The sequence below is a fragment of the Monodelphis domestica genome, chromosome 1 (assembly GCF_027887165.1).
Source record: "Monodelphis domestica isolate mMonDom1 chromosome 1, mMonDom1.pri, whole genome shotgun sequence".
NCBI classification, from domain to species: Eukaryota; Metazoa; Chordata; class Mammalia; order Didelphimorphia; family Didelphidae; genus Monodelphis; species Monodelphis domestica.
Window position 1 is genome coordinate 635,987,804 of NC_077227.1, and position 23,353 is coordinate 636,011,156.

The following is a 23,353-nucleotide window of genomic DNA, read 5'->3' on the forward strand; positions in this document are numbered from 1 at the left end:
TATAAGGAAAATATTTGGTAAATTTTAAAGTGCTATGTAAATGTGAGTTACAATTATTAACAAGGCCTTAGAAATTATCTTCCCCTCTCATTTTGTAGATGAGAAGGCCACTACTTATTGCATTTGTGACGATAGACGAGTCATTTCACATTTGAAACTCAGGTTCCTCATCTGTAGAATGAGGAAAATCATTGGATTTAGAAGATCTCTAAATGGATAGTCTTATGAAATAGGTCCAAAAAAATGAAACGAGTGACTTAAAGCTCGTATAAGTAGATAATGACTGATTCAGGATAACTCCAATTTCCTGAATGCCAAGAATGTTCTCCTATTGTATTTCAACAATCATAAGGATTTGGGGACAGAGGGCTCAATTGGAATCCCATCACTTCCATATAGTTCTTTTTCCTCTCTCCTCTCCTCTTCTCCTCTTCCCATTAACTGTTACTTTCTGTCTTAGTAACAACTTTAAGACAGAAGGGCTAGGGCTAGACAAATAGGGTTATATGACCTGCCCAGGGTCACACATCTAGGAAATGTCCAAGGTCAAATTTGGACCTAGGACTTCCCAACCCCAAACCCTTCTCTAAACCCACAGAGCTGTCTAGCTGCCTTGCCATACAACTCTGAAACCTTGACCAGTATTCCTTTTCTGTGCTTCAGATAACTAATCTGTAAAAATGAGGAATTGGGACTAGATGGTTTTTAAGGTCCCTTCCAGCTTTTAGTACCACAATCCAGTAATATTTTGATTGGCAAAGGATTTCACAGATGCCATTTTTTAAAGGATTTCACTCATGTTGTCTTTTGTTTTCAGTGTTATCTATGAAGGTGAGGGCTTACAGAATGATCTTGTCTTCAGCTGAAATTTTTCTTCCCATAAATATGTCTCTACCTTCCACTAGAGACCTACATAGGGGCCTCCTGACTATAAAAGTCAAGTTAAATCAACAAAGCCTTCATTAAGCCTACTATTAAAAAAGGCAAGAAATAGTCCCCACCCTCGAGACTCACAATCTATTGACAGGGTTCTTAGGGTTAGACTTGTCAACACAGTAACAGAATTACCAAGTTTTGGAAAAGTAGGAGTGGAATTTGTTTTTTCAATCAGATCAGTCTAAGTCAATGCAGAGAGGCTCATTGCCCAAAAGGTTGGCCACCAGATAATGATTTGTGATTGGTTATTGTTTATTTATGAGATATGAAGATGAAATGGAACATTGGTGTATACAGAAGCTTAAGAAACCCTCTGTCAAGGTGGGAAAAGAAGCCTGATCTGAGGTAGAGGATGACCTATCCACATTGTAATATTTAAATATAGTCTTCATTAATGCATTTAACAATATCAGTTGCCTTTGAATCCAAGGACCCTTTCAGTTGAGATAAGAGGACTCTTCAAATTATTAAGAAAGCATAGGCGGCATGTGTCACGAAGGCATGAGAAGGGCTAAGAGCAAAATTAGTGTCTTTGGGTGGGCGTCTGTTCTCATCATGCAGCCAAGGAACTGCAATGTACAAAATCTGGCAAGAACTCATTCCAAAGAAAAAGAAAACAACCCTGTTTTTTGTTTGTGTGATATTAAAAACATAACTGACCTGTGTAACAGAAATGGAACTGTTGCAGAATAGCATTTTATCCCTCATCTTTTTCTCTTTGTGACATCAACCTCTAACTTACGTTCTTTTGGAACCACTTTGGACATTTGTTGTTTGTTGTTTTATTTTTTGTTGTTGTTGAACTCCTAAAAGCAGAGGCAGTGATGATAGAATTCAACCTGAAATAAACTTTTAAAAAAATACATAATATGATGGTGATGATAAGGGAGGGTTTTTTTGGAACTCTTGGAATTCTTGGAACTCTTAACACCTGACTGTGACCATGATGTCAATGATTTTAATGGTAAAGCAATTGAAGGTACCCACAGTAAATAATTTTCTTCTAGAATAGCGAGTAGTGAAGCAATTTAGTGTTTTATTTGAGTCACTACTTTCATTCTTTTAAAGTAATTCTATGAGAACTTTTTAAACTTAGATTATAATAAGCAGTAAATGAAAATATGTTTGCATTTTCATGTCAAATTTAAGAATTATTCTAATTTACCCAAGGAAACAAAGCTTAGTCAACACTTTGTTTTGTAATCAAGTTCATAAAGTTTTCCCAGGTTATCTTTGAGAAGAAGAAAGGTACTATTTGTTCTTTTCTTTCTTTCCTTAGATATCCGTGTACCTCAAACAAATTACCTTTCTTCTTCCCAAAGATAGCTTAGGAAAACTCTTTGAGTAGTTATGAAAGGACTCTGTGGAGCTGCAAACTGGATCCAAAGATGGGTAGATTTTTATAAAGCTTTTGCTCAAGAAGATAAAATATAAATGGAATTCTCAATTTTTTTTCCCAGTGGGAATTGACAAAACCTCTTGTGTAATTCTTGTGGATTAGATAGGTTGATTTGGGTCAAATGATAGTACAGTTGGGTTGATTGAGAACAAACTGGGTGAAGGGCTAGGCCTAGGAATCCTAAAAGTCTTAACGGTCTAGAACACTGACTTGCACAGGATCACAGAACTAGTATCCTCCAGGAGCAAGACTTCAACAAAGGTATTTTTTGTCCTCTCTCCACTAGACCATTCTTCCTTTCCCTCTAGAATTAACCTAAAAAGTTGGATTGATGTAGCTTTATTGTTGATGACTTCCTTGAGAACCAGAAATGATTTATCTATAATAGACTGTACTAAACTGCCAATTTCATTCTATGACAATGCAAGATCATCCTGTTCAATGATCCCATTATAGACTTGTAATTTAAATGATAGGCATCTAGAAGAATCCTCTTCATGGCCTTCTTCCTCAGTATCAGATATATGTTTGTACACATAAATGTATTTCATCGTGTCAAACATGCCTTGAAAGTGTATCTAGTTGGAATGGATTAACTCCCATCATTGCAAGTAAAATTGATCTTTAGAAGTCAGTTTCATCATGGCATTTGCCATTTTTTTAAATTGTTTTATGATTTATGAACAAGCAGAAACACCTTTATCAATGGTAAGCTTTCAGAATAGATTTTACAAAAAAAAAACCCAAACACTTATTAAGCACCTGCTATGTGCAAGGCATCCTGCAAGGTACTGTAAAAATAGAAACAAAAGGAATGTTCCATGCTCTAAGGGAGTTTATATGGGGTTAGGGAAATGGGAAATACAGTGCATACATATGTAAGTAGAGTATAATTTGAAGAGCAACTAGGCATTTAAATGTAAGCATATGGACCAGGGAGGGCTTCAGATAGGAGGAGATGGCACCTGATTGATAGAAGCTTAGGATCCTAAAAAAACTCAAATGAGAACTGGAGGAGTTACAGACCTTAGGGTGTGAGGGACGGGTAGAGAAGCTAGCCTGTGCAAAGACATAAGATGGAGGTCAAGGCCAGTCTGTCTGGAATGTGTCGTGAATGAAGGGTCAGAGATCATAGACTCAGACCTGGAAGGGATCTCAGGCCATCAGGTTCAACATCTTCAGGTTACCAGGGAGGCAACTAACACAGAGGTTAAATGACTTGCCCAAATTATTGAGTGAATGGAGCTCCGATCTCCTTGCCCCCAAAGCCACCCCATCACTCCACATGCCACCTCACTGCCTCTTATAACCAGAGTCAGTCAGCTAGCATTTATTATGCAGAATGATCACTTTGAGATCTGTTGTTGGTAGGTACAGGTGGGACATGGTCAGACATGTTGAAGAAGAGAGCGGAGTGGAGGTGAACTGGAACGGAGAAATGTTTGTGTCAAGGACGCATGACGAGCAGGCTATTGGAGTAGTCCAGATTTGAGGGGAAGAGGGCCTGCACCAAGGAGGAGGCCGTGTTAGAAGAGAAAAGAGGGCATATAGGAGAGGTGCTACAGAGACAGCGAGAAGAGGGGTGTGTGTGGAGGTGACGAGTACAGTTTTGGATATGCTGAGTTTAATATATCCAGGAGTATCTAGTTCAAGATGTCATAGTCAAGGCTACTCCCATGTTGACCTTTTCTCCATCACAGTCCCCTCCCCAACTCAAACCCTTTTCCTAAGCCTATTTGCTATGATTGAATCTCCTAGCAAATTAACCTCCCCACAGGTCTGCACCATTGATGCGATGGGCAGACTTCATCAGACTAGAAAGAAGAGAAACAAAAGAGCCTCCAGTTTTTGCAAAGTATAATAGTATTGATATTGTGGGAAAGTTGGAGAGAGATGGACTAAGCCCAGACCTTATTTTCTGGTAGCTTAAGGTGATTTCTTTAAATTGTGTATCTGAATACATTCTAAAAGGAAAAGCATACCTTAAAAATATCCTATTAAAACAATTTTTAGTTAAAAAGGTTTTGGGTTTTTTTTACTCCCACTCCAAGCCATATTAACAGAGGACAATTGTGTTGTCAGAAAAGAAAAGGAAAGGAAAGAAAAGAAAAAAGGAAGATCATCGAAGCATCTTTTTAAATCCATATAAATGAACAGAAGGAAGCTTGGAAGGAAACAGATGAGCAAGACAGCTTTGAATGTAACATTGGATTTAGAAGTGCAAGCTGTGTCTTCATGTACAATCCACATTATCTGATCAATTTTGTGTATATAAAAATGCTCATTTTATTTGGTATTTAAGTTCAGAATTTAAAAATATTAATTTGCAAAATCCACTGTGGTGCCTACTGAGATCATATGTACCTCTGGATCTCCCCCTATATCTAGAATAATACCATACAGATATTTCAGGAATCTGTCATTTTATTGGCATGGTGAACTCCTTTCACCAATGCAGAACACAGATCTTCTGTAGTAATGAGTAGTCTTAGTTACAGTGGCTGAAAAATTAATCCCATTGTGGCCAGCTAAGTGGTTCTCTTCTCTGAACTTGCCTAGGCTGGTTCTTGCATAGAGACAGAGTCAGTCTTAACATAAATCTTACCCAATAGATGGATTTCCTAGCTATAGAGCATGGAAAATTTGAAGTAGGCAGCAGCTTGTCAAATATGTGACATCTGTTACTCCATTGAATTCCAGGGTTAACGTCAATGATCTTGCTGGCCAGGTGGCCTTACCTGTCTTCTATCTCTCATAGTAGATAAGTTATAGTTGAATGAATGAAGCCAATTAAACTGTAATTCTCATCTCCCTAACTTAGGATCCAGCTTCTTCTGTAAGAGTGAAGCTTATCCTGATGGATTCATGGGGTACCTCAATTTCTGAAAGTCTATTTTATAAACATTCAGTGAAGTATAATTATAATATAGCTTAGAGATGCTATGGGTCAAATTAATGTCCCACAAAACATAAATACATAAATCTGGAATAATGTGCTTTGCCTTTCAGACTGAGATTATCTCTGGGCATCCCGTAATCTCTGTCAACAAGTTCCACAGTTAGGATCAGAATCTTGAAGAATTCCACTAAAAATTGCTGGTGTCAGATTTTACTGGAGAGATTCATTTTCACATTAACACTCATTCACAGATGTTACCATCTGAATCATGTGTGCCATTTTTAACAGAGACATTCAGAAATACTTTTTCACACTATAATACAATTCAGCAGCTTAATGGCACAGTAGATAGAGTTCTAGGCCTGGAGTTAAGAAGACTACCTTTCCTGAGTTCAAATCTAGCTTGAGACCCTCATTGTGTGACCCTGGATAAGTCACTTCTCCTTGCTTCAGTTTCTTCATCTATGAAATGAACTAGAGAAAGAAATGGCAAACCACTCCAGTATCTTTCCAAGAAAACCCCAAATGGCATCACAAAGAGGCAGACATAACTGAAAACAACTGAACAGTAAAACATTGTTTTATAATATTGAAGGTTGTGAAGAATCTTCAGCCTTTACACCAGTCTCTTCTTCGCAGACACATTTAAGATTCCATGACTCTCCAAGGTTCTACCCACATTGCTTTTGCTGGTAGCTCAACACACCACAAACTGAATGTATTACCCTCCTACCAAAATTTGGCTCTCCTCTTGGGTTCCCCATTTTGGTCTAAATCTTCTTTTTACCTTTAGCCAACCAGTGGCTGGGTCCTGATGGTCCTATCGCCACACTTTGCCCCCTATTTCTCTAGTCCCTCTTTTTCAAATTCTCAGCCCCGTCCTCCTAGCTTCGAGGTGTTTGTTGTAATCGCTTCTTTTGTTCACCTTGCTCCCAGACTCTCCCCTCCCTAGCTCATCCTTCACATAGCTGCTAAAGTAACTGCCCCAATGCTCTTATCCAATCCCATCACTCTTCTCTGGAAAAGCCTTTAATGGCTCCTGCTTCCTCCAGGAGAAGATAGGAACTCCTTGATTTGACTTTCAAACCGAGCTCCAACTTACCTTTTCAGCTGTAGTTCCTGGCACTCTTCCTCAAGCTGTCTACTCTTCAGCCAAAGAAATTTCTTGGGCCATTCTGGTTGACCCTTTCAATTCACGTAATTATTTTCTATATCTTGTATTGCAGTTATTGATAGGCATACCAATTATGGCACCTAAAGCTTGAAGAGATCTTGAAAGATCATCAATAGGAAGGCGTTACAGAGGCAAATTCTGGCTTGATCTAAAGGAAAATATCTGTCAAAGCCACCCCAGAGTAAAATGGACTTCATAGAGAGGTAGTCAAGCAGCTAGATGGAGAGAACTTGGACCTAGAGTCAGAAAGTCCTGTGTTCAAATCTGTGTCCAGACATTTACTAGTTGGATGACCTTGGGTAAGTCACTTAGTCTTTCTGTGCCTTAGTTTCTTCTTCTGTAAAATGGGGGTATATAATAGCACCTACCCTCCCAGGGTGGTTGTTTTAGACTCAAATGAGATAATATTTATAAAGCACTATATAAATGCTAGTTATTGATGATAGTAAACATTTCCCCTTCGTCAGAGATAAACCAAATCTGAATGACTGTTTGGTTATATGATAGACGAATTTAGATGACCTCTGAGGACCAGGTCCCTTCCATTGGCATATTTTGTGATTCTTATCTAGGTCAAGCTGACTCTTCATTTTCAGAGGAAAAATCTTGAGCCCCAGAGAGTTTGTGACTTTGTCTTATCCCTCTCTGGGATATAAGCTTCTTGAGAGGATGGGGCCGGTTTCCTTTTGCATCCTTAAGTCTCTCGATGGTAGCACTTTGCAATACCGCATTGTTTAGAACGGACATGTCCAGCACTTCAACTGGGTGTGGACGAACAATGTTGAATTTTCAGCGTACCTTTAGGAGTAGTGGCCTTATGGAGAGCCTGAACTTTACAGAGCTTCACACTTGGCTGCTGTTGAGTCGACTCCCCGTCTACTATGAGAGCTAGACGCTAGGGCAGGCCACCTGGCCCCAAGCTCATTGACGTAAACCCTGGAACTCCGTAACATGGTACGTCTTTGAGAAGCTGCTGCCTACTTTAAATGTTCCATGGTCTATAGCTAGGACGTCCATCTATCATGGGAGATGGATGTCATGGCTGATTCTGTCTCTGTCCAAGGACCAGCTTAGGCAAGTTCAGAGAAGATAGTCACTAAACTGGCCTCTGTAGAATTTGGAGTCAAGCTTGGAGGTAGCTAGGCAGCTCAGTGGATTGAGAGCCAGGCCTGAAAACAGGAGGTCCTGAGTTCAGATCTAGCCTCAGTTACATCCTAGTTCTTTGACCCATTGCTTTACCCTCACCACTCTCCTGTCTCCAATACACAGTATTGATTCTAAGATGGAGGGTAAACGTTTTTTAAAAGTTAAATTAAGCCAATGCATGTTATCCTCAGGAGTAAAGAGCCCCGGGATCTCCTTTCCTCACTCCCTGGAGACTCTTCAACCTCGATGGATCTACTCTCTACCAGGCTCTCCCTTCTCATCAGCCTTCAGGGGAGCCACATGGTCCCTCTTCTGATTTCCCGCCTTCATTAGCATTTGGATTAGGAGGAACCTGTCAAGTCTTTAGTTTAGGGAGGGCCTTTTCTGGAATGCCTAAGAAACAACATTCAAAATGGAGGTCCCTTTCTGTGAGATACTATCACTTCAGCTAAGCAACGGGTTAATAAGTGAACTCTTGTGGGCCAGCCTTGGAATTTAATCCCCTTGTTTCTTTGGAAAGGCGCATTCTGAGTTCCAAAAGACTGCTTAAAAATGAATGTTTGGAGCACATCCCATTTGTAATTGGGGGGTAGCCTGTGCCACAGCATTTGCTATAGGTTTCTGGAGAACTTGCAATGTGCAAAATCTGTTTTCTACTTCTTCCTCCGGGGAGAAGGGTTAGCAATTGACTAGAAACTCACCCCTTTTTAAGGAAAAAATACTTTAAAAATAGTTTGAGAATTGAATGGGGAGTCACATGTGACTAACTCTAAAAACAGATATAGAAACTACTTTGGTGAAGAGTTTGCCTCAATCCTGCTGAACTTATTCAGTAATGGATTGAGTTGGGACTTTTTCCTTTATTTTAAGAGCCTCAACAGGGTAGCCCTAGAGAATCTCAGATTTGTCAATTGACTACACAGTGGGATTGCTATCAGGTGAGAAATTTAAACCTAGTTAGGTGAATTGACTGGGAAAATTTTATGTACAGTTATTGGCTGTTTGATGAATTCTTTAGATAAAGCTGGATTGTGTGTGTATACACACACCTAGATATATATGTGCATATATATGTGCTTTTCCCCAGTAGCCAGCCTTCCCCTCCATTTCTCTCTTCTCTCTTTCCCCATTTGTCTTCCCCACTGGAGACACTGAATTGGGCAATAGCTCCTACACTAAGTATTTATTTGTGACCACTTTTTTTGTGTGTTTTCAAAATTATTTCAGCCTTTCTAGTACAGAGTTGTTTTTTTCAATTCTTTGTGGAATGTTTTGGTGTTATACATTGGAGATGCTAAGCCATCCAAAATGTCACAGTAAATTTCTTGAATGTGTGATGGTATTCATTAGTTCATCCTTCATTCACACATTCATTTAACAAGCATTTATTTAATAAGTCTCATCTAAATGGTGCTATAATGAGCACCAACCATGTTCAGTTTACTTTGAGGGTTTATAAAAACAAACATAGTGTACCCAGATAACTCTGGAGGAGGACAAAGGCACATTTCTGTAGTGCTCTTCTTCTCAAAAGTGTTATGAAATATAAATTAATCCACAAGAATCTTAAGTGCCCGTTATGTGCTAGATGCAGGAGATAATAATATAAGTATAACCTGGTCTCCATCCTCAAGGAGGTTACATTCTACAGGAGAGCTACAACACAGTATGTTGAATGATGTCCAGGGAAGGACTAGGCAAGCAGAGATATCATGAGCAGTCACTGGGGCAGTAGATTTTGTCATTGTATTATTGGTAATATAGCATTTCTTAGGCTTTTGATGTGCTAGGCACTGTACCAAATGTTAGAGATACAACTAGAAAGTCCCCACTTTAAAGAGCTTACATTCTAGTGGGGAAAGATAACACATAAATGGAAGGCCAGGAGATAGAGGACAGCAAGTGCTGGACTGGCTCTGAAGTAACAAGGAGGCTTTGTCTGTGCCACATAAGGCAGAAGCTTCCCCACCAGAGGTAAAGAGCAGGGTGATCTTGGGGAGGAGATGGAGGTGATGGTCCCAAGGAGATAGACATATCCTGGAAGAACCTTGATCATCATTTTGGGGGAAAATATGTAGGTGCAAAGGAGTGTTCCACACGAAAATAAATATATCAGATGGCAAGAGGCCCACAGTGACCATATTCTGATGCCCTGGCATGTGGCTGAATGGGATGAAGCATGGTCCAGGTAGGACTAGCCTTGGGTAGTAGATTAGTCTACTCGCCTTCCAATCCAGGGAGCTCTACAAATCCCAAAGCTTGAGGGAATTAAAATAATTCTTCCCTTAGACAATGCCCTTGTGTTTTTCACTTTATTGTGGATGCCCCCTCCAAATAAACTCGAATGCCTTTTGTTTGACTAGGACCAGTCCAATATAAGAATGACCCATGTGACAATAGAACAACAAAAGAGTTTCACAGGTGTTTTTTATAGAACAATGTCGAGACTGATGTCATAGTCATTTTTGAGGGCTTGTTCGAAACCAGAAAAGTGTAATAACCAAGTTGTCCCCAAATAGGCTCATTTAAGGGTGAACTAACACTGTCTATTAAGGAGGCCCAGAATAGAGAGACTACCTCTCCAGATGCACCATCTTCCTTTTCAGAGAAGCATTGTTATTTGCATCCTTTTCTTTACCAGAGTCACAAAGACTTAGGTTCAAGCCTGGCCTCTCAGACACAAGCTTTAGGAACCTAGGCAAGTCACTTAACCTCTTGCCTAGATTTCCTCAACTATGAAATGGGAGTATAATAATAGCTCAGTTATTGTGAGTGTCAAACGAGATATTATTTGCCTCATACATAGTAGGCACTCTATAGAGGGTGATTCTCTCCCCTTTCCCTCTTCCTTTTATTGGGAAATTAAACTTGATCTTGAGCATGCATTCTGCTTATCAGAAAGGTGAAGAGTTTGGGAAAGGAAGAGGGTTGAGGACCCTTGCAATTAAGTATAAGACCTGCTTTTCTTTGTATTCCTAGCCTGCACCTAGGGCAATGCCTAAGCTAAGATCCTATTCTGTGTTTCTTGACTGACATTGAGGTTTAAGAGTAAAGCCCAGAAGGAGACAAACTAAAGGGGTCAAACAGCCAAAGTATCTTGCTTAAGATCACCCAGCTGAATCATGGCAAAACAGAGACCAAATTCAAGTCCTTGAATCCAGAGTTCATTCCACTTTACAGTGATACATCTGAAGTAGCTTCTCACCATGATAAAGAATGCTAATATTAGAAACTTTATTTTTCTGGGTTCTTTAAGGTGCTGCTTTCTCTGGTTTCAGAAAGAGATCTCTGTCTGCTCATGCATGTTTCAAAGGAAGAAACAGAACCTCTTAAAAACAAAAACCCCAGGAGGAGAGCAGTGATTTATTTCAGATGAGGTGTACATATTACTATAAGATTGAGACATATTCATCTTTCTAGGAAAACTGTCCCCTCCCCCCCAAAATCTGGGGAAAATCAGGTGTCTAGAGTTTGAGAACAGTTGTTTAAAGCCTTCACTGAGGGATGTTCCCATAATGCTATTCTTGCATTTAGAGACAAGGGGATTTTTAGGGATCATCTGATTTGACTCTCCCATTTTACAGGTGACAAAATCGAGGCCCAGAGAGAGGACGGTCAGTGAAGTTTCTGCACTCAGATATTAGACCCAGATCCTCTGATACAAAAGCCTCTTATCTGTTCTTCCTCCAACATTAGGCTGTTTTCTCACCTTGTCCCATGTATTTTGAATTCCTAGCTTTTCAAATGTACATAATCTATAAACAGCAACGTTTCCATTTTCTGGTGATTCTCATTAGGGTAAATTATAGCAGAAGAAAGAGTTCTTAAGAGTTGGATTATTCTAGTTTCACTCAGTTATTCTTTTATCCTAATTATGAAGCCCATTACACTACAATCTTCTTCGCATGAGCAGGTAGAGGAGAAATTATAAACCAAAATTTGGACTTTGGTCTTTTGCCTCTAAGCTTGTCCCAACTTTTGTGTTGTGTAAATTGCCTTAAAGTTCTGCCCTGCAATCTTAGTAAAATTCAGACTTTTTTCACCTCCCAAAAAAATTTAGTCATTAAAGTCAATAAATGTTTGTTGAAATTAATTAAATAAAAATTTTCAATTAAAATATTTGTTGAGCTTAAATTATTTTATTTTAAATAAATTTTACTTGAATTTTTATTCTTTGCTGATTACAGAGCTGTGAATTGTAGTCTTTATTTAAAAAATTAACATTTGAAATAGATTTCTTGAATATTTGCTAATGAACTGTTGTGATGTTAAAAGCATCTAGACACATGTCCTAATATTAGGTTTAAAGAAGTTATTAATAGTTCTGTGGGATTTTGGATTTGATGCTAATAAAATAAATCTCCAACCATAATTTCTAAAATTGTCTTGACAGATCCTTAAAATAACTATTTACAAGTGAGGAGAAGCTATGAGTATTTCCCTAGTAAGACTTCTTACTAGGAGAGATTTAGTATTGAAATATTTTAAAATATTATCTATTCAATTAGCATTTCTGTAGGTTAATTTTCCATTTTGGATCTATTCCAGGAGATTCTTAATTATGAGCAACATAAGCAAAGCTGAGGCCTATCCCCCTAGGAGGCAGAAGAAAGTGTAGAATTGATGTCAAGGAGAATGAGAAAGGAGCATGTGTAAAGGAATTTGTCTTGAAGGAATTAACAGCAACTACAAAACCCAGAAATGGGTTCTTTAGAAGATTTGACTTAGGACTATAATTTTTTCTTTTTAAAATATTTGTTAAAAAATTTAGGGTAGCAAATTTAAATGTATGACATGGGAGAGGGGAGGAGAATGGTCACATGGTCCAGTGAGTCCTTGAGTCCAGTGGTTTTTCTACCACCAGCATGCATTTGAAGCAGCTCCTCCCTACTGTGAACCATTGACAGTCTTAATGACCTCATTGATATCTTCTTGGAGAGAGTGGAAGAAGCAAGAAGTAGCCCACCATGTTGAGTGAATACCTTGTAGCAACCTTCTAGGAAGACATAGGCAAGAATCAAATCCCACAGGATGGGAAGGCAGCCATTGTTGGGTTTTTATCCATTTTATTGAAGGAAATGCCAACATCTAGAATATCACCCATTCATTAAAGTATCATGTTAATTAAATTAGTAATAACACTTAAGAGATTTTTAAAATTCACAGTTAATTGGGAAGGATTCAAAATTCTTTGACACTAATTTTGACCTAAATAATGGGGCTTTTTTGTTGTTGTTGAGTTTAAAGACGAGTCAGATTCTTCTCTTTTCCAAGCTCTACTTGCCAGCTTAAAATTTAGTTGATCCACAAATGAGCCTTTTGAAGCAGATGAATCATAACTGTCAATCAGTACCTATTGGAGCACCCGTTATGTGCCAGGTGCTGTACTAAAGTTACAAAGTCCCTCCCCTCAAGGTGCTTACACTTTGAGGAAAGCAACATGTACACACACGAATAAATCCAGAATCCAAAGTGGGGAGGGGAGGGGGAAAGTGAACATGAGGTGTGAGACTGAGGCAGGGCTAAATGCCTCGTATAGGAAGGAGTACATGAGCAGAACTTTGAAGGAAGTGGGCGATGTCCGCAGATGGAGGTGAGAGCGCTGTGGGCACAGGGGCTTTTGCCTGTGTGGAAAAATGGAGACTATTCTGACAGTGTATACTCAGATCGTTTATATCTCTTTCTCATGGGGGGTGGGCGGTCTCAGGCACATGATGGAATTTGAACTGAATCTTGAAGGAAACCCAGGCAGCCAGGAGGCGGAACATCCCAGTTGGTGCAAAGGGGATTAGAATAGATCGCCCTGTCTGAGGAGTAGCAAGATGGAAGTCTAGCCAGATGGAAGAATGTGTAGGAAGGACCCAGGTTATAAAGAGCTCAGAGAGCCAAAGAGGGGAGGGGATATTTGGGGAAAAGGGACTGGTAACATGATCAGACCTCCCCTCGCTTTAGGAAAATTACTTGGGCAGCTGAATGGAAGCTAACTGGGAATAAGGAAATTGAGGCAGGAAAGAACACTTAGAAGGGACCGAGTGTCTAACGGTCATGCTTATTGAAGTGTCAGAGGCTGACAGAAAATCCAGACCTCCTAATTCCCAGGCCAGTCCTCTGTCTGCGAGACCATGCTGCCCCTAGGGGGGGAAACAGTGAATAATGGCTGGTTTCAATAGGGATTCAAGGACACATGGATTTCTGCTCATGTGTAAAAAATTATTTTCATTACTGATGGAAATGATTCTGGTATGTAGCAACAAATATGTAGATGGAGAGCCAGGTGCTGCTTAAACATTTTGACAGGCCTGCCCCATGAATGTCCTCTCCAGGCTGAAAGTGTGATTGATAATCAGAAAGCACCTCTTCTGTGTGCAACATCATCATTTTCCCCTCCCCAAAAAATTCAAACTTGGAAAGTTCTTTTTTATAAGTAAAGAAGGCATGTGGCTTACCCTCCATCTGTTAATGAGTATACCATACGTTGTACTCCTACAGTGTCTTTTTCTATTTTTGAAGCAGCCCAATGTAGTGGATAGCTTTAGAATCAGGACCTAGGCTCAAGTCCTTTATCTTGACAAATACTAGCTGAGCAACCAAAAATTAGTCTTTTAACCTCTCAGAGCTCCCAGAATTACGTGGAACTAAACTGCTGGTTATTAGGGAGAAAGCAAATGATCATAAGTTTGAACCCTCCCTTCTCCCCATTCAAATCATAAGTTGGCTTCGTAATACATTAACAGAACAGTGCTGTGAATAGTATATTGCACTATTTCCCTAATTTGTGCATTCTACTCTATTTCCATTCGGAAGAAAGAGGGGTGGTTTAAGGTCATCTTTCCCTCTATACCCCCGCAGTTGTCTCTTTTTTTGTTGTAATTATTCCATGAATGGATAAAAGTCAAATCAATCTAATTTCCACGTTTTCCCATAGAGACATCCATCTCATGATAGGTATGGAGGACACCAAAGATTTGAACAGAGAAATACGATTTTTTCCCCAGATCTGTATTTTCATTGTTGTAGGACAAATGTATCAAATACATCCCCTGCAAGGCCTATAACACTACAAAGTACAACCCAATTATAATTAAATTATAATAATGGAGAGGCATCCAGGTTGACACAGTGGTTAACGGGAGCTCCTAGATTCAAATCTAGCCTCAGACACTTCCTAGCTGTGTGAGCCTGAGCAAGCCACACAACCCTATTTGCCTACTCTTACCCCTCTATCTCAAGAGTTGTTACTAAGACAGAAAGTAAAGGTATTTTTTTTTGTAATGTAATTGAAGAACATTTAACAAAATAAATAAAAACAATAAAACAGATAATATTCATATGACCACAAAGATCTTTATGTAGATTTAGTGGTCCTGTGTCTACGAGTTTGACACCACTGGTGTAGGGAACTCTGTGAAGAAGCTCCTTTTGCTGAAATCAGTTTGCATTTATTCTTCAATTTCTAGTCTTATAAAGTTTCCTAGAACAAGCAACTGCAAGTTGAAATTACTTACCCGGAGTCACACCTGGCATATGAACATGAACCCAGATCTTCCCTGGATCTTAAGCTGATTCACTATCTATTATGCTACATTACCTCTCTGTCCAAATATATAAATTCACGAACCTTGCAGAAAATGGCGACTAGAAAAGAATTAAGATTTCTAAATGTTGGGATTCAGTCCCAACTAAAATCTCATCTTTTACAGGAAGCCTTCCTCAACTCCTCTTAATTCCAGTTCTTTCCTCTTTTACTTATATCCTGTTTATCCTGTATATAACCTGTGTTTGCATATATTTACCTGTATGTATAATAAGCTCCTTGAGGGCAGGGGCTGTGTTTTGCCTCTTTTGTATCCCAGAGATCAGCTCAGTGACTGACACAGAATAGTGAACATTAATGCTTATTGAATTGAATTAAAATAGTTATTCCAAAGGAAGTACTTTATGTATTTAAAGTTTCATAAGAGTTTTAATAAATTATGCCTTATACTAACCAAAAGGGGTGGGAGGGATAAACATTTATTAAACACATGCTGCATACCAAAGCCTGTGCTAAGTGTTTTACAAATACTCTCTCATTTGATTCTCAAAACTACCCTGGGAGGTAAGTGTTATTATTTCCCCATTTTACAGTTGAGATAACTGAGGCTGTCAGAGGGTGATTTGTCAAGTATCACAGTTAGATGTCAGAAGCTGAGTTAGTACTCAGGCTGTCCTGACCCCATGCCCATCTACATTATTCACTCCTGGATCCAAAGGTAAGAAGGAACCTGAACAGAAGCCAGTGTGTTTCAGAGAATAGAACTCTGAATTTGAAATCAGAAATCTTAAGTCCAAATTCCTACTTTGCTACATGTGAAATCCTATGGACTTTTCCTCATCTGGAGGACATAAAATAGATTTAGTAGGGTATGTTTTAGGATTATAGTCCTACTTTAGCACCATATGTACCCCAAACCCCCCAGAAATAAAAAGGCAGTAGATTTGAGCCAAAAGACTGCAGTTGATGTTTTTCTGCTTTTAATCTCAAGCAAGTCATTCATGGTTGAAAATCTAGAAGAAACCCAATATGTATACCCATTTTTTTTAAACAGGTAAGAAAACTGAGCCCCACAAAAAGATGAAATAATTTGTCTAAGGGCATATTAATACTAAAATTGGAAGACCCAGGAAGGATTCAGACTCTGGTTCTCTTCAAGGCCCTCAAGGCCAGTGTCCTTTCAACATAGACCACCAGACTCCTAAAAAACTATATATTTATTTCTATGACTATTATTTCTTGCTTAAATTGTAATATAACTGAAAGCAGTGATCACCTCCCCTTTGAGTAAAATCTAAAGGGATGCATGGGATAAAGACAAGTTGAAGAAAATAAGCTTGGGATCTGGTGTTGGTTCTGCCACTGGCTTCATATATGATTTTAAATGACATCGTAATTTAATCTACCTCAATTTCTTCAGCTGTCAAGGTAGAGGCATCCCTTTCAACCTCACAAAATGATCATGGAGATCAAATGAAATAATATATGTGAAATGTTTTTTTTTTGGGGGGGGTATAAAGCTCTGTGTAAAGATAAAAGTAATATGATACCAATTCAGGAGATTTGTACTCGAAATCAGGATAGAGCTATAAAATAGAATGTTACTATGGAATGAACAGTCTGGAATGAGGAGAAAGTTGGGGTCCCAGAGGCTATTCAGTCCCACATAGAACCCTTAAAAGAGCCAGCTGTTTTGCAGGGAAGGATATAGTTCCTTTAAGGGTCCCCATCCTTCTTTGATATTAGGAGAGAATAGAAGTTCCTTGAACACAGGGACTCCTTTGAACCTAGCAACAAGCAAGTAATAGGTGTTGGTAACAATTGTTGAACAGAATTGTAAGCATTCTAGTGTTATTGACTGAAAATCCTTTCCCACCTCACCTTCCCTGCTGTGCCCTGTTTTTTTTTTAAGTATGTGTGTGCTTCTGTGCGTGTGTGCCCATGCCCTTTCCTTCTCCAATCTTTGTATCTCTTGCATCTACCTAGCATAGTGCTAGAAATACTGTAAGTGCTTGATAAATATTTGTTGGTTAATTGAGACACAGAAAGATTGAAAGACTTGGCAGGGTCACAAAAATAGTTTGGAAACATAGACAAAAGAAGGATTTCTTTAAAATAATAACAAAAACTCAATAATTCAAGGCACTCAAGCAAAATATAAAAACTTAGTTTTGACTAATGTTTCTTTGGTCCTTTGGGGAAGACCCTCCTGCCTTATAGCCTCATGTATCCCTTTAAAATTCTGTAATCCAGAAATAATGGTTCTGTTTTGTAGCAGCCTTCAGTTTTTTCCATTTGTCGCATCTTAGAATTGTTGACTCTTCTTTTATAAGGAAAAGAGGCGCCATTTTACTTTACCAGACCCAGAGCTAAAATAACCTTCATTTTCCTTCCCTGTCCAAATCCTACCCATACCCCCCTAACCCCCCACCCCCCACAATAACCCATCTGTGTTTTTAGCAGTTGTTATTTTCTTCTTTCCTTCCAGAAGGAAAAAGGGGAGAGGGGGTCTTTTTCTAAAGTCTACTACCTTTTAGTAGTCCTGTTGAGTGTCATTTTTGTTTTGGGTGGGGTTGGGGTACTGAAGAACTAAGATATACAGCAGATAGGAAACAGTTGGCTGCCCGCCCTGCAGCTGGATAATCCAGACAGATATTGTTTCCTCCTCAGTTTTTAGTGTACTACTTTAATCCTGCTGACTTCTTTTAAGAGCCACATGCCTCAGTACCTCCATTCACACTGGTCTATTTTTTTTTTTAAGGTCCGTATATTCTTGGGAGTGGGTAGCAGTGGGAGACAGGGGTTTAAGAGTAGGAGACTGGACAGGAAGGAATATTTTGCAAAGAACAGAAAGGTCCATTAGGGTTGGTGGCTTGGGAGAGGTATCTCTTAGGTTGACTGGTATCTTCTATCTGCATTTTAAAAATTAATCTCTCACTGTTAAAAAATACTTTTTGAAATGTTAAATGGATTGCATTAATTCAAGTTATATAAACTTTTTTTTTAACCTTTTTTTTAACCAATACTGTGTATTGGCTCCAAGGCAGAAGAGTGGTAAGGGCTAGGCAATGGAGGTCAAGTGACTTGCCCAGAGTCACACAGCTGGGAAGTGTCTGAGGACAGATTTGAACCTAAGACCTCCCATATCTAGGCCTGGCTCTCAATCCACTGATCTACCCAGCTGCCCCCTAAACTTTTTTTCTAACATTAATCTCCTCTCTTCCCACCCCACAATATAAAAAGATTCCCCTAGTTGCTGAAGCCCATTAAAGTCAGGTCATGTTTAAATAAGAGATATGTATGGCTTGAGCCACTGTGGGATAGATACTCCCCAAAATATGGAAAAGTTTGTGTGTAACTGATGTGGGGAGAGAGAGAGAAAGCAAAAACATTTCTTAACATCTGAAAGTCAGAGAAGTGGTAAATAAAGCCTAAAGTCTAGAGAATTAATCCTGCCTCCTAATCTGATATTTCCTGGGCAGTCAAGGCCAATGGGTCAAAAACCCTGTTTTTCAGTGTGAATTACCCAGATAATTGCGTCCGTTTTCCACTTCATTTTCCATTAGCAAGGGCAGCCTTTCCCCTAGACTGTGGTAATTCTATGCATTTTTGCAGGAATATGATGCAAGAAGTCTTCCCCCCCTTTTTTTTTTGCCATTTGAATACAGATTTCAGACTATCCTAGTTCTCAGAATTATCCACAAATAATGAGCTCCCTTTTTCCCCCTACTTTGCTCTGCATGTGTACACAAGGAGAGAGATTCACTCTGTTGGACCTTTTGATCTCTGACCATGGACAAGGATTTACATTTTATTATTCTGCTTTCCCTTCAATGAAATGGGAAAATAGCTTGATTAACAAACTATTGTGACATTTATAAACCTATTTTTATTAAGCATTTTCTATTTAATAAAAAATAATTGAAGATAAATTTTTGTAAAAATAATTGAGTATATACTTCACCTTTGATTCATATGAAATGTGGCTAGACTGTCCATCATATGCAAAAAGACAAATTACCAATTTGATTATTTAGAAGAAATAAATAATTTTTCCAAAATGTGACAAAGAATGAAAAGGCTGAATTTGATCTCTTGAGGAAGCAGATTTTGGCAGGTTTTCAGAGTAACTTGTTGTGAAATAGTTATTTAGACTAGCAAATAAAATGGTAGACAGAAGGCTATGTTGTAGAGCAGATATTTGAAGGAAAACGTTTTGTAAACTAAACTGTTTCATGATTTGCTTTTGATTTGAATGTTTATCATCCTTGTAATCTTATATCAAAACATAACGAGATTTCTGAAATGCTGAAAATCAGTCTTTGTAAAGTCTAATTTTAAGGGTTAAAGTCTGTCTGACTTTCCTTTTTGGGAAAGTCAAGCTGAATAGTATAATTTATAGATACCATGTAAAATATAGTAACTGGTTATATTCTTGGAGTTTGTACTCAAAAAATAAACAGGCCATACAAGTTTCCATTTAAACTGTAGAACAGATGTATATGCATTCAGATAGCCATAAGATTTAAAATATCAACTAAGAACCTTTAAGGAATTGCATTTTATGGTCATTTTAAGCAACTGCCTTTTTGTTATAATAGTGGAAAGATTTAATAAGGAATTTGCCTTTTTAACAAGTTCAGTGTCTGAGATACAACTTGAACCAGAGACTTCCTGTCTCTGGGCCTGGCTCTCTGTCCACTAATCTCCTTGTTTTAGAGAGGGGGAATCCAATACTATGAAAGTACAATGGGCTATCAAAAATATAAAAGCTTCTATCTCTGCCTTTAAAGAAGTCAATTATATTATTTTAATAGAAAGAACACACAGTGGTCCTAGAATTGGGAGAGACCTGGGTTCAAATCCATTTTTAATACCTAGTAGCTTTGTAGACCATGGACCAGTCACTTAATAGCCAGCATTTATTTATAAAGCTTTGAAAGGTTCTCAAAGTGCTTTACAAGCATTATCTCATTAGATCCTTGAGATAACCCTAGGTAGTAGATGCTATTGTTATTCCCATATTTCCAGCTGATGAAATTGAGCAACTTGCCCAGGATGATACAACTAGTTTTTTTCCTGAGGCAGGACTGGAACCCTAGACTTCCTGACTCCCAACACCAGCTAGCACTCTATCCTCTGTACCACGTCACTACATGCCTCTAACCTTTCTGAATCTCTCTTTAAAATGGGAATGATAATAAGAGCTGTAATAACTACTTCACAGGATTGTTCTGAGAAGCAAATGATAGAATGTATACTTAGTTGCTCTTTAAACACCTTTAAAAGGTGTTATTGTTATTAAAAGTAAAATTACCCTGGCAAACATATATTACATAATCATGAACCAGGTTAAAGGGAAATGTGTCTTGGATTTCTGCTTATAGCTGTCATTTAAATAGCACTTTAAGGTTTACAAAGTGCTTTATATGTATCATCTCATTTGCTCTTTGCAACAATCCTAAAAGGATATCGGTACAAGTATACCCATTGTAGAGAAATTACATGAATCACCCCTGGCCTCAGTAAGTGTTGGAGATAGGAATCAGGTGCGTGTTTCTTCCCCATTCTCAACACTATGCCAGGCCGCTTCTCCATAGTGTAGGCTTTTATTCTTAAGTCTGGTTTGGGATGTGGCTTGCTGGGTCCACTGAAAGGGTTTGTCCTATGGAGTCTGTAGGAGGCAAAGCCGCTAACAAACTTACCTGACCGAGCTCTGTTTGTTGTTGTCATTTTAGTGACAGCTATATCGTTCGTGTCAAAGCTGTGGTTATGACCCGAGATGACTCCAGTGGGGGATGGTTACCTCAAGAAGGAGGCGGTATCAGTCGAGTGGGTGTCTGCAAGGTCATGCCCCCCGATGGCAATGGGAGAAGCGGCTTTCTCATCCATGGGGAACGGCAGAAAGACAAACTGGTAAGGACAGAAGATTTATGAATTAAATTGCTAACAACCCATTTTATTTTCTTGAAAATAAAAACTTTTCTCCTCAACTCCCTCTTCCTATTTGTTTCTCCCTTTTTAAAAAATATCTAATTCTTGGGAGAAAAATTTCAGAAGTTACACTCCAAAGCCGAGGCCAGATTGCACATACAAGACCTTTGTTTCAAATAAAGGCTTCTTTATCTGTCCTACCTTAATCTAGGGGTATTGAGCCATTTTTTGTACTGTAGACCCTTTTTTGCAGTTTGCTAAAGCCAGTGGGCCCCTTCTCAGAATATTTGTGATGAATGCGCAAAATAAAATGCTTGAGGATTACAACAGGAGCCGATTATATCTAAATACTGCTGTGAGAATACCTTTTTTAAGATCACACATCTCAAGTTAAGAGCCCTTGCCTTATCCCAAAGTAGCTCAAGTTATAGCTGAACTACTTCTCTCAGTTGATGCTAAGTTTCCAAATGTCTAGGGTGTTCTCCTCCACCCCCATCACTTTTAGAACTTCTGCCATCGTAGTGAAATTAGGCAGACTCCCCATTCATAGATCAGACCTTCCAGCATTGATGAAGTCAGTCACATTGTATGGCCCAGTGACAGAGAGAGCTTTGAAAACTAATGCATTATTCAGAGTGAGCTATTCCTGAGTTGGATTGGTAGAGTTAAAATGTGGGGGCAGGTTGTCTCTTGGCACAGTGTTCTGCCCAAATAGATGTTTACCTAAAAGACAGTGTAGCTTTTATTGCAAGAAATTAATGAATAAAACATGTTTTAGAGGGGGAAAAAGCAGTAACAAGAAAATTAGCCAAATCAACCTTCTATTGGCATCTGCTTCCTCCCATGATTCTTTGAAGAAGGTACTTTAGTGTTATAGAAACTAAAAATATGTTGAATGCTAAAATCTACTTTAAATTAGCAATACTGTTTATGAAAAAGCTATGAAGTTCTCCTAGGCAGCTTTAACGCTCATCATGTTTGTTGCCTATTATGTACTGGAAATTTACTTTCAGAAGCCAGAAGAGATCCAAAATTCTCAACTCGTGCAGTATATTACATAGGAAGCATGTATAATATACATAACAAGTCTATACAATAATGAGCAGGTTAATGTTCTGAGAATGTTGACATTTGCATTCCCAATTTTTGTATATACTGAATTTGTAATTTGAATGTTCCCTTGCAGTCATTTTTCCTTTTTTAAAAGCAGTCAGGAGAGAGAAACAATTTTAGCTATAGATCAAAAGATTTCTGTTTTAACAGTTCTGGAAGCTTTTAAATATTGGATGCCAGCATCCTTCATTTCAAGCAAGAGTTCTGTTACTGAAATATTGTGCATAAATTAGATTTTTGTAAATAGAATCCCATTTGGGAAATATTAAGAAAGTTCATTGATTTGTTTGAAGAATTGTTGGAGAGGAATGCTTGATAAAGATATCAGTTTCCTCCAAATGTTTCACATTTATTTTTGGAAATCTAGATTTTTCATATAACTTTAATTAAACTAAAATAATATGTATATGTGTCAAAACAGTACAACAAAGGTGTTCAGTAAGGACTTAGCATTGGCTGCCTTTTAGATTTCATATTAACATGAGAATTACTTAATTTTAATATTAAAACATTCTTTTTAGTGTTAATTATACAAAGGGTATTTCTTGCCTTTCACCCCAAAAGTATTTAATGCAATAGAGTTCTATTGTTGGTTCTGGGGAAGCTTAGATGGGACAAAACCTGCCCTATCAGAGCCTGGAGGGATGGGGAAAGATTCAAGATTATGATGCATATGTATACAATTCAATTCATGTATAAAGTACCTACTATGTAAAGCAAAATTTTAATGCAGAATAATGCATGGTACCTGCATATGGTTGGTACAAAAACTGTATGATGACACAAGAAACTGGTGGGAATTGAAAGAGAGGTGGCTATTGAATTGGACCTTAAAGAACACATAGCAGGCAGTGAGATGGTTCAATGGTGGGAAAGCCTGGTGTAAGAGATGGGAATTCTAGGTTCAAATGTGGTCTCAGATGTTTCCTTGCTGGTGACTGTAACACTTTACCTCAATTGCCTAGTTCTTGCCTCCCTCCCGCCTTGGAACTCATACTTAGTATCAATTCTAAGACAGAAGATAAAGGTTTTTTAAAAAAGGGGTGTGGGATTAAACATGCCAAAGAAGAATGGGAATGGCAGCACAAAGCTAGCATGAATGAATGTGGGGTAGTGTATCACACAAAATGAACATGATGACCAGTTTATTTTTATTCCCAGTTTCTTAAGTTGATATTTTTTTCTTCTTCAAAAGAGAAACTGTTGCTTGTTGTGGTA

At 38.4% G+C, this 23,353-nt stretch overlaps 1 protein-coding gene across 3 annotated transcripts in view; it reads left to right on the forward strand.

Moving 5' to 3' along the window:
- SPRED2 (sprouty related EVH1 domain containing 2) overlaps positions 1-23,353 on the forward strand; it is a 185,730-nt gene that overhangs the window by 118,649 nt on the left and 43,728 nt on the right. For all 3 annotated transcript variants that reach the window (XM_056813918.1, XM_007476735.3, XM_007476736.3), the window contains one exon: positions 20,827-21,004. In XM_056813918.1, the coding sequence (XP_056669896.1) occupies positions 20,861-21,004 (144 nt within the window). In that variant the 5' untranslated portion in view covers positions 20,827-20,860. The remainder of the gene's footprint in view (positions 1-20,826; positions 21,005-23,353) is intronic.